Source organism: Myotis nattereri (assembly GCF_964212035.1).
Source record: "Myotis nattereri genome assembly, chromosome: 16".
In the NCBI taxonomy this organism is placed as follows: domain Eukaryota; kingdom Metazoa; phylum Chordata; class Mammalia; order Chiroptera; family Vespertilionidae; genus Myotis; species Myotis nattereri.
Window position 1 is genome coordinate 17,258,799 of NC_138091.1, and position 11,114 is coordinate 17,269,912.

The 11,114-nt window shown below is 56.6% G+C and overlaps 1 protein-coding gene across 1 annotated transcript; it reads left to right on the forward strand.

Annotated features, from left to right (window-relative positions):
- Positions 1 to 1,054: 1,054 nt before the first annotated feature.
- Positions 1,055 to 11,114, forward strand: ASGR2 (asialoglycoprotein receptor 2; the record flags this gene model as incomplete). The annotated part of the gene is made up of 8 exons (XM_081110175.1): positions 1,055 to 1,178; positions 4,817 to 4,936; positions 6,461 to 6,556; positions 7,063 to 7,134; positions 7,460 to 7,546; positions 7,624 to 7,769; positions 10,267 to 10,373; positions 10,758 to 11,114. 8 exons carry the CDS (start codon positions 1,055 to 1,057, stop codon positions 10,912 to 10,914), a joined length of 909 nt encoding a protein of 302 aa, XP_080966301.1. The 3' UTR covers positions 10,915 to 11,114.

Sequence of the window (11,114 nt, forward strand, 5' to 3'; positions counted from 1 at the left end):
GACACCAACAATTCTGGGAAGTTCAGAGGCAGGAAGTGAAAGGGGGTGGGACGAGGGGAAACCCTGAACTGCACTTGCACCCTCCTGGCCAGGCCTCCCTTCCAAACTGTGCAATGAGGTTCGAGGTGACCGACTTGTAGGGGTGAGGGGGGCAGCCAGGAGACCCTTTCTCTAGAAAGACAGAGACAGTCCTGCCCCAGCCCCCACCACGCTTCGCCTGCCTCCCAACTCCATGTCCGCTTGTTTACTGTCCAAAGTCCCGGGGTCAGGAGATGCCAGGTTACAGCCACTTGGACATTCAGACACACGGCTCAGGGCCCTCACCTGGACCAGCCCCCTCCCCTCCTCTGTCCTGCCAGCAGCACCTGCCCCCCTTCTCCTGGCTCCAGCTCCTCCTTAGCCTCGGGGCCTGGGCTGCCTGAGGGACCGGGAGAAAGCCCTCCACACCTTTAGCAGGTAACCAATGTCGGGGAGGCAGGTGGGACTGGGGATGTTTGGTATTTAGGAGACTGTGGTTGAGGGGCAGTGGGGACCGGATGGGAAGATGAGTGTGTGGAGGGAAGGCTCCTCCATGGCCATGCCACCGCCTAAGCCAGTGATGGCGAACCTATGGCACGCGTGTCAGAGGTGACACGCGAACTCATTTTTTTGGTTGATTTTTCTTTGTTAAATGGCATTTAAATATGTAAAATAAATACCAAAAATATAAGTCTTTGTCTTACTATGGTTGCAAATATCAAAAAATTTCTCTATGTGACACGGCACCAGAGTTAAGTTAGGGTTTTTCAAAATCTGACACGCCGAGCTCAAAAGGCTCGCCATGACTGGCCTAAGCAATCATCTGAGAGGGGACAGGACTGGCTGTCCCCAAACTCACCTCCAACCTCAGACCCAACCCAAGCCATCTCCTCGATCTACTCTCACCCTACTTCCAACCCCATCACCAGCCTGCACCTGAGTTAGCATCTCAGCACCAACATCAGCCCCGAACTGAGCCCCAGCCCTAAGAGCAGCCTTGACTCAACCCCAGGTGCAGCTCGGCCCTGGACCCAGCATGGAGAAGGACTTCCAAGACATCCAGCAGCTGGACCCCGAGGAAAATGACCACCAGCTGGGCAGGGGCGAGGGGCCAGGCCCTCGTGGACGCAGTCCCGGGAGAGAGGATGCATTTTGGAAAGGCAAGTACCCAGTGTCTGGGCTCTGCTTCACCCCCCGCTCCCGACTGCTCTGTCTCTCTGAGTCTCTGTCATTCACTCCGTGGGCAGGCCCCAGGCCCCGCCATGCGTGTAGGTGTGTGGTGCCCACACCTCTGTTTACTCCCTGACCTCACCTTCCTCTCCACCCTCAGGACCCCAGGAAAGGGTGTGTGCCCAGAGGTGAGGGAGTAAGTGGGAGCTGGAGATGACTTCCTCCCCTCTTCCTTCTGACGAGTGCTGTGTGCAGGGAAATCCCATTCAGCCAGGAGAGCGTCTGTGTATGCGGGAGGGTGTGGGGATGGGTAGGTGGGGCAATGGACACAGAGATATTCTGGAACATTCCCACTCCCCCCAACACCCCCCTCCATCCCCCCAAATCTTTCTCTGGCAGATCTTGATGGAAGGCCCATGTCTTGGAAATGGGCTTAAGGCAAAGAGACCCGAGGCATTCTAGGCTGAAGGGCTGGAGCCAGGGGTGGGGAGGGGGTGTCAGGTGAGTGGTGATGGAGTGAGGCTCTGTGGAGACGGGGTGGTGGTGGTGGGGGCGCTGGGGCTTGGAGCTCAGGGAGAGGATCTGGTTAGCCTGGGCTGGGAGGAGAGCCCCCTCATTTCTGAGGCTGGCGGACTGTGGAGGCTGCTGCTGTGGCTGGGGGAGCTGGGCAGGGCAGGAGCGGCAGGAGGCACGGGCATGTCTACTGAAGGTGGGCAGTAGGCGGAGGCCTCATCTGCCTCACTCCCTCTGCGTTGTCAGTGCCCACGTGACACCTGGTATGCCGTGAACACTCACAATGATTTGGGATATTGTTGAATCTCCCGAAGGTGGAGGGTTCAGCGTGTAAGCAGGTGGTTTGGAGACAGGCCAGAGGTTTGGGGTTTCATGGGAGAAGGAGCTCACCCCACAGGCCCGATGGAGACACTGCAGGGCACCGCTGAGGTGGTGCAAGCGTCCGTGGGCAGGGGAGCTGGCGTCGGCCTCCTGCCTGCCCGCCATCCTCTCCCATGTCCAAGCCCCTTGTATGCCTGTTTTCAGCAAATTTGGAAACACTTTGGCCAGTGTCTGCCTCGCCCCCCTCCCCCTTCCCTCAAGGACTCCAATTCTGCATCTACTGGTGGGCCCACAGTTCCCTGATGCTATTTCCATTTTTAAAAAATTATTTTTTTCTCTCGGTGTTTCTTTTTATATAGTTTTAATGCTGTGTCTTAAAGTTTACAAATCTTTCCTTATGTATGTCTAATCTTCCATTAATTCCACCCAGTGTATTTTTTATCTTGTAGACTGTAGTTTTCATGTCTAGAAGTTCAACGTGGGCCTTTTAAATATCCTCCTTGATACTTAACTTTTTGAACATATGGAGCACAGTTACAATATCTGTTTTAGTGTCCTGTCTGCTAATTCTAACACCTGTGTCAGTTCTGGGTAAGTTTTGATAGATGTATTATCCTTCTTGTTACAAAATGTGTTTTCTTGCTTCTTTGAATGTCTAGGAATCTTTGGTTGGACGCCAGACATTGTGATTCTGCCTCTTGTGTGCTGGATATATTTGTATTCCTCTAAATACTCTTTTTTTTTTAAAATATATTTTATTGAGTTTTTACAGAGAGGAAAGGAGAGAGATAGAGAGTTAGAAACATTGATGAGAGAGAAACATCGACCAGCCGCCTCCTGCACACTCCCCACTGGGGATGTGCCCGAAACCAAGGTACATGCCCTTGACCGGAATTGAACCCGGGACCCTTCAGTCCACAGGCCGACGCTCTATCCGCTGAGCCAAACCGGTTCCGGCTCCTCTAAATACTCTTGAGCTTTATTCCGGGATGTAGTTAAGTGACTTGGATCATCTGGTCCTTCTGGGTGCTGCGTTTATGACTTGTCAGGTGGGTCTGAGCATGTCGGGGCAAGGGCTTCTCGGGTCCGCTACCCAGTGCCTTGTAGGTTATGTTTCCCAGTCCGGCTGGTGGGAGCAGGCACTGTTCCTGGCCCTGTGTGAGTGCCAGGCACTGCCCCCTAATCCTTGCAGATTGTTTTTGTCTGGTCTTGGTGGTTTTGTTTACTGCCGATGGCTTGAAGGGAACACCATACAGATCTCTGGACTTCTCTGTGCAGCTCTCTCCCCTGATACTTTGTCCTGTGATGTCTCCTTAGACTCTTGGCCCCATCTCCTCAACTGGGGGAGTCTGCTGGGCTCTGCTTGGGTTGCCCTCCTCTGCCCCGTGGTCTGAAAGCTTCCCCCAGCACGAGGCGGGGACACTCATAGGCCTCCTCTTGTTGGCCTCCTGTCTCCCGGGGACCATTGCTCTGTGTTGCTTGAAGGCCAGTCCCTTGCAAGTGGTTGTTTCTTATAGTAGCTGTTTCCTGTTTTGGTGTCTCTGGGAGGAGGGCCCATCTAGTCCTATTGTTCCATAAGGCAGACCCTTTCTTTTATTTTCCAACTTGCCTGAGCAGCACGTCACACGATTAAACCCATTTCATGCTCAGAACAACCCAATCAGGTAGCTGCTGCTCTTACCCACTTTTTTTCTATTGTGGTAAGAACACGTAATGGGATCGACCCTTTCAACAAAATTTAAAGTGCGCAACACTGCTTGTTAACGAGGCTCGGTGTTGTAAGCCGATCTCTAGAACGCACAGGTCTTGTGTGATCGTAGCTTTACACCCGCTGAGCAGCAATTCCCGATTTCCCATCCCCAGCCCCTGGCAACCACCATCCCACCCTGTTCCTATGAGTTTGACTGTTGGGTAAGTGGACACAAGGAAACTGAGGCGCCAAGAGGTTGAATGACTTGCCTCTGATCTCAGAGCTGGTTGGTGGCACAGTGGGACTCAGCCATGGGTGGTCTGCTGTCCGGACAGAGGTGCGGAGACAGATGGTTGAGCCGACCCAGAGTTGAGGTTTTATAGGCCGTAGGTCAGGCTGGGAATAGGACAAGGGCCCACTAAATGGACAGTATTAGAGCGAGCAGTCAGAGGCCGAGCCAAGGAGTATCAGTCATGAGTGTGAGAGTGAAATGAAAAACGTGTGTGTGTGTGTATGTGTGTGTGAGTGTTTTCAGGATTCAGCTTGACTAAAGGGAGGGAGAGGTCTCTGTGAGATGACTGAGGGCGAAGGGGGAGAGTTCACAGTGAAGGAACAGGGTTTCTGGGGTGGAAGGGCAGAGACGTGGGAGGGGAGGCTCTAGGGGTGGGAGATGAGAGGAGGGGACTTGGACAGCAGCCCGTGGGGAGTGGCTTGTGGTGGGATGACCAGGACTGAACATCCCGGGGGAACTGGGTGGTGGTGGTTCCGGTTTTAGACTTGCGTGAGGAGCCCAGGCATGGATCTTAAGAACACAGGGCCTGTTCCCTAGGTCCCCGGGTCTGAGATTGGGCCTTTACACACCGATGATGTGACTATCGGTGTCATGCGCAGGTATGTTGCATGCACTTGTAGGTGTGAGCATATGCATGTGTTCATATGGGTGCCAGTGTGCAAATGCATGCGTGTGCAATGCTGAAACGCTAGGGTCAAAGCCCATAGTTTTCCCACCCACCTGGGCTGTGCTTCCTGAGACTTCTGCTCCCCTGGATGCTCCCATTAGGTGGGCTCTGGACAGACCTCCTCCTGACACCCTTTCCCTCGCAGGAGCGCCCCCTCCCCAGCCCCTTCTGCTGCGGACTCTCTGCTCCAGCTTCTGGCTCAGCCTGCTGGTCCTGGGCTTCAACGTCCTGCTGCTGGTGGCTGTCTGCGTGATCGGGACTCAGAGTGAGGATCGCAGAGGCTGGTGGGATGGGCTGTGATGGGAGGAGATACGGGCAGTGTTGGGGACAGTGCTGGGGGCAGTGCTGGGGGCAGTGCTGGGACAGTGTTGGGGGCAGTGCTGGGGGCAGTGCTGGGGACAGTGCTGGGGCAGTGCTGGGGACAGTGCTGGGGGCAGTGTTGGGGACAGTGCTGGGGGCAGTGCTGGGGGCAGTGCTGGGACAGTGTTGGGGGCAGTGCTGGGGGCAGTGCTGGGGACAGTGCTGGGACAGTGTTGGGGGCAGTGCTGGGGGCAGTGTTGGGGGCAGTGCTGGGGGCAGTGCTGGGGGCAGTGCTGGGGGCAGTGTTGGGACAGTGTTGGGGACAGTGCTGGGGGCAGTGCTGGGGGCAGTGCTGGGGGCAGTGCTGGGACAGTGTTGGAGGCAGTGCTGGGGGCAGTGCTGGGGGCAGTGCTGGGGACAGTGCTGGGGGCAGTGCTGGGGGCAGTGCTGGGACAGTGTTGGAGGCAGTGCTGGGGGCAGTGCTGGGGGCAGTGCTGGGGGCAGTGCTGGGGACAGTGCTGGGGCAGTGCTGGGGGCAGTGTTGGGGACAGTGCTGGGGGCAGTGCTGGGGGCAGTGTTGGGGGCAGTGCTGGGGGCAGTGTTGGGGGCAGTGCTGGGGGCAGTGCTGGGGGCAGTGCTGGGGGCAGTGTTGGGGGCAGTGCTGGGGGCAGTGCTGGGGGCAGTGTTGGGGGCAGTGCTGGGGGCAGTGTTGGGACAGTGCTGGGGGCAGTGCTGGGGGCAGTGCTGGGGGCAGTGCTGGGGACAGTGTTGGGGGCAGTGCTGGGGGCAGTGCTGGGGGCAGTGCTGGGGACAGTGCTGGGGCAGTGCTGGGGGCAGTGTTGGGGACAGTGCTGGGGGCAGTGCTGGGGGCAGTGTTGGGGGCAGTGTTGGGGGCAGTGTTGGGGGCAGTGCTGGGGACAGTGCTGGGGGCAGTGCTGGGGGCAGTGTTGGGGGCAGTGCTGGGGGCAGTGCTGGGGGCAGTGCTGGGACAGTGCTGGGGACAGTGCTGGGGGCAGTGCTGGGGGCAGTGCTGGGGGCAGTGCTGGGACAGTGCTGGGGACAGTGCTGGGGGCAGTGCTGGGGGCAGTGCTGGGGCAGTGCTGGGGGCAGTGCTGGGGGCAGTGTTGGGGGCAGTGCTGGGGACAGTGCTGGGGACAGTGCTGGGGGCAGTGCTGGGGCAGTGCTGGGGGCAGTGCTGGGGGCAGTGCTGGGGCAGTGCTGGGGGCAGTGTTGGGGGCAGTGCTGGGGGCAGTGCTGGGGGCAGTGCTGGGGGGCAGTGCTGGGGGCAGTGTTGGGGGCAGTGCTGGGGGCAGTGCTGGGGGCAGTGCTGGGGCAGTGAGAGCTACAGCAGGGGAAGACTTGGAGGCAGTAAGGAGCAGTGCTGGGACGATGAGGGGAGGTGGGGGGGACGGTGCAATGACAGTGATGAGGCTGTCACCTGGCGCACAGTCCCCTCCACTTTGCCCAGTGCCCTCTCTCTCCTGACAAGGAGCACAGATGCAAAGGGAGTTTTGGGCCCTAAAAGACGCTTTCAGCAACTTCTCCGCCAGCACCCTTGCCGAGATCCGGACACTCAGCTTCCATGGTGAGAGCGCTCCCCAGCCGGGAGGGCCAGTGGGGGGCTAGTTGAGGCACCCCCTTAGCAGCACAGGCTGGACTCCGAGGTGGGTGCCCGGTGCTGGGTCCGCAAAGGGGCGTGTCTGAGGTGTGTGGGCGGATACCCCAGCGGATCCCTGGGCTGAGGGAGCCTGAAGGATGGGTAGGCAGGTGAAGAGGAGGGGGCTTAGTGCCAGGTAGAGAGAACGAATCTGCCAAGGAGGTGGGCAGGGCCAGGCCACGGAAGAAGCTGTGTTAATACAGTGAGGCTTTCTTTTGAGAATGTGGGGACCTAGGGAAAGGATTCAGGCAGGGGAGCGGCCTGAGCAGGTTTGTTCCTCAGAAAGCCGCAGGGAGACCGGGCAGCGCAGGGAGCCCGGGGGGCAGAGCCGGTGACCCAGGTGAAGGCGATGGTGGCTGGTGCTCCAGGGGGTGAGCATGGAGGATGGAAGGAGGCGGAATGGAGGAAACCCGCTCAGCTTTCCTCTTTCTCAGGAGGCAGCACAGGTGACAAAGTGACATCTCTGGAAGCCAAGCTGGAGAAACAGCAGCTGGAGCTGAGAGCAGGTCTGAGAGCCCCGCCCCCCTTGGTGTGTGGTGTGTGAGTGTACGTGTGGGGTGTGGTGTAAGTGATGTGTGTGTGTTGTTGTGTGTGTGCGTTGTGTGTATGAGTGTGAGTGTGTGTGTGTTGTACATAATAGTATGGATGTGAGTGTGTATGTGTTGTGGTGCATGTGAGTGTGAGTGTGTGTGTGTATGTGTGTGAGTGTGTGTGTGGGGTGCAGTGTGTGTGTTGTGCATATGAGTGTGAGTGTGTGTGTGTCCTGTGTGGGACGCTGGTAGATGGGGCGCCTGCACTGCCCACACCCGGGCCTGTTGCTCCGTCCCCTAGATCACACCACCTTGCTCTTTCACCTGAAGCACTTCCCAGCTGACGTGCGCATCCTGTCCTGTCAGATGGCCTTCCTGCGAAGCAACGGTAGGGAAGGGAGCCTCCAGGCCCAGTGCGCCTGCCCCTCCAGCGGGACCTCACCTCCCTGCCCACTCGTCCTGCAGGCACGGAATGCTGCCCGGTTAACTGGCTGGAGTATGAAGGCAGCTGCTACTGGTTTTCTCGCTCTGGATTGACCTGGCCCGAGGCCGAGAAGTACTGCCAGCTGGAGAACGCCCACCTGGTGGTCATCAACTCCAGAGAGGAGCAGGTGAGGCCGCACCTCCCCAGCAGGAGGCGCCTCTGGAATGCGAACCCTGGGTGGCTGGATCAGCGCTTTATTATTATTATAAAAATACTAGAGGCCCAGTGCATGAAATTCATGCACTTGGGGGGGTGTCCCTCAGCCCATCCTGTGCCCTCTCACAGTCCAGGGCCCTCAGGGGATGTCTGACTGATGGCTTAAGTGCATCAGGGATTGGGCCTAAGCCGTCAGTCGGACATCCTTAGCGCTGCCGTGGAGGCTGAAGAGGCTCCTGTCACCACTGATGCACTTGCCAGCGGTGCATCAGCTTCTGGCTGAGTAGCGCTCCCCCTGTGGGAGTGCACGGACCACCAGGAGGCAGCTCCTGCATGGAGTGTCTGCTGCCTGGTGGTTAGTGCACGTTATAGAAACAGGTTGTTCTGCCAACAGGCTGAAACCGGTTCTCCAACATCCTCCAATCTAAAGGGTCCTAGATTGTGAGAGAGCACAGGCCAGGCCAAGGGACCCCACAGGTGCACAAATCGGGGCTGGGGAGGGATGCGGGAGGTTGACCAGCTGGAGGGACCGTGGGCAGGCTCCAGGGCATGTCCAGCCTGTCTCGCTCAGTCCCAAACGGCCGGACCCCAGAAGCAAGCTAACCTACTGGTGGGAGTGTCTGCCCCCTGGTGGTCAGTGCATGTCATAGCAAGCAGTTGAGTGGCCTTAGCATATTATTAGCATATTACACTTCGATTGGTTGAATGGCCGACTGGATGACCGGACACTTAGCATATTAGGCTTTTATTATATAGGATATATGTATTGATTTCAGAGAGGAAAAAAGAGGTAGAGAGAGACAGAAACATCAATGATGAGAGAGAATCATTGATTGGCTTCCTCCTGCACACCCCACACTGGGGATCGTGCCCACATCCTAGACATGTGCCCTGACTTGGAATTGAACTGTGATCTCCTGGTTCATAGGTCATTGCTCAACCACTGACCCACACCGGCCAGGTGTTTTTATTATTATTATTTTAAAATATTTTTATTGATTTCAGAGAGGGAGAAGGAGAGAGAGATAGAAACATAAATGATGAGAGAAAATCATTGACCAGTTGCCTGCTGCACACCCTCTGCTGGGGATCCAGCCTGCAACCTGGGCATGTGCCCTTGACTGAATTGAACCTGAGACCCTTCAGTCCGCAGGCAGATGCTCTATGAACTGAGCCAAACCAGCTAGGGCCACTTTAAAAAATTTTTTTAACCTGGGGAAGAGTCCAGAAGCAGCAGGCTGGCAGAACGCTGGGCGGTTCATAGTGGAGCAGCCACTGATCTCAGAGGTGGAAGGTTACAGCCAGGAGCTCGGGCAAAGGGGCAGGAGCCAGGTGAGCAGGGGGTGAGGAGCAGGTCAGGAGACAGAACGCAAAGACCAACTAATTAAAGGCCGGACTCGGGTGCAGAGCGCAGGGGCACTGAGAGCCCTTCTCGCTGTGTGCCAGCCTGGGATGTGGCGGGCAGCTGGGTGAAAGGAGCAGAGAGGGCAGGATTCCCGTCACATAGTAAAGACTCAGCAAATGTTACCACGAAGATGCTCCTGAAACAACGGCCCCGCCTATTCTAACAGGCTGGCTCTTCCCCGTGAACGATGGTGCTTGGGTTGTGGTGTGGTGGCGGCAGTGGGCAGGTGAGACCTGCGGCGCCATCTGGGGCTCTGGGCAGTGGGTCCAATTGGAAGCCCCAGGACCCGGTGAACCTCTGGAGATGACAGCTACACAGAAGCAGGAGCGGGGCAGAAGCCTCTGAGGGGCGGGTGACACTGATGGCTCCGTGGGCCAGAGTCAGGATCCCGAGTTTGAGGTTGTGGGCAGAAGACAAGGAGAGGACTCGCGTTGGGGTAGCAGCCAGGGGTTGAGGATGAAGTGGGGGCGTCACAAACAGCACTGCATTGACTTAGGGGGCTCTCCCAGCCACCGCGAGGTCCTTACATCAGAAGCATGAGAGGGCTTCTGAGGGCTAGATAAAATAATACCCATGAAGCATGCAGCATGGGTGACACGCGAACTCATTTTTTTTGGTTGATTTTTCTTTGTTAAATGGCATTTAAATATATAAAATAAATATCAAAAATATAAGTCTTTGTTTTACTATGGTTGCAAATATCAAAAAATTTCTATATGTGACACGCACCAGAGTTAAGTCAGGGTTTTTCAAAATGCTGACGAGCTGCCGAAACCGGTTTGGCTCAGTGGATAGAGCGTCGGCCTGTGGACTGAAGGGTCCCAGGTTCGATTCCGGTCAAGGGCATGTGCCTGGGTTGCGGGCACATCCCCAGTGGGAGATGTGCAGGAGGCGGCTGATCGATGTTTCTCTCCCATCGATGTTTCTAGCTCTCTATCTCTCTCTCCCTTCTTCTCTGTAAAAAATCAATAAAATATATATATATATATAAAAAATGCTGACACGCTGAGCTCAACAGGTTCGCCATCACTGATCTAGACACTCCATTCCACCTGTTTTCCAGAGATTCATTGCACAGCACTCGAGCCCCTTTCACACCTGGATAGGACTCACTGAGAGCGATGGCTCCTGGAAGTGGGTGGACGGCACAGACTATGGGAACAGCTACAGGTAAGTGTCACCTCCCCGCCCCACCCATCCTTAGGGACCAAATCCCCAACCCTCTCCCCTCCAGACTCCCACCTGCTCCTTTATGTTCCCTGAACTGTCCGAGGCTGTACTTTTTTATTTTTTATTTCAGAGAGGAAGGAAAAGGGAGAGATAGAAACGTCAATGATGAGAATCACTGATCAGCTGCCTCCTGCAAATTCCACACTGGGGACCCAGCCTGCAACCCGGGCATGTGCCCTGACCGGGAATCAGACCGTGACCTTCTGGTTCATAGGTCAATGCTCAACCTTAGAGCCACACGGCTGGGCAAGGCTGTGCTTTTGTGAGGTGGGTGACGATTGCTGGGATGGGGTGGTCAGTCTGAGCTCTGTCCTGCATTCCTAGGAACTGGGCCTTTGGCGAACCAAACAACTGGCAGGGGCACGAGGAGGGCGGAAATGAAGACTGTGCCGAAGTCCGGGATGATGGGCGCTGGAACGACGATTTCTGCCTGCAGGTGCAGCGCTGGGCCTGCGAGATGACGGGGAACATCACCGGCTAGGAGCCCTGACCCCAGCAGATCTCCACCTGCACCCCACCCCTACCCCGCTCCCAGCGTCTCTACTGGGGATTTGGAAGAAAGGAAGAACAGGCAGAGGCATTGGGAGGAGCTGAGGGAAGATGGAACAGAATGGTTTCAGAATCTCAGACCCCGGGACACAGATCCCGCCTCCTCCTGCCACTCACTGTGGGGTCTACCAT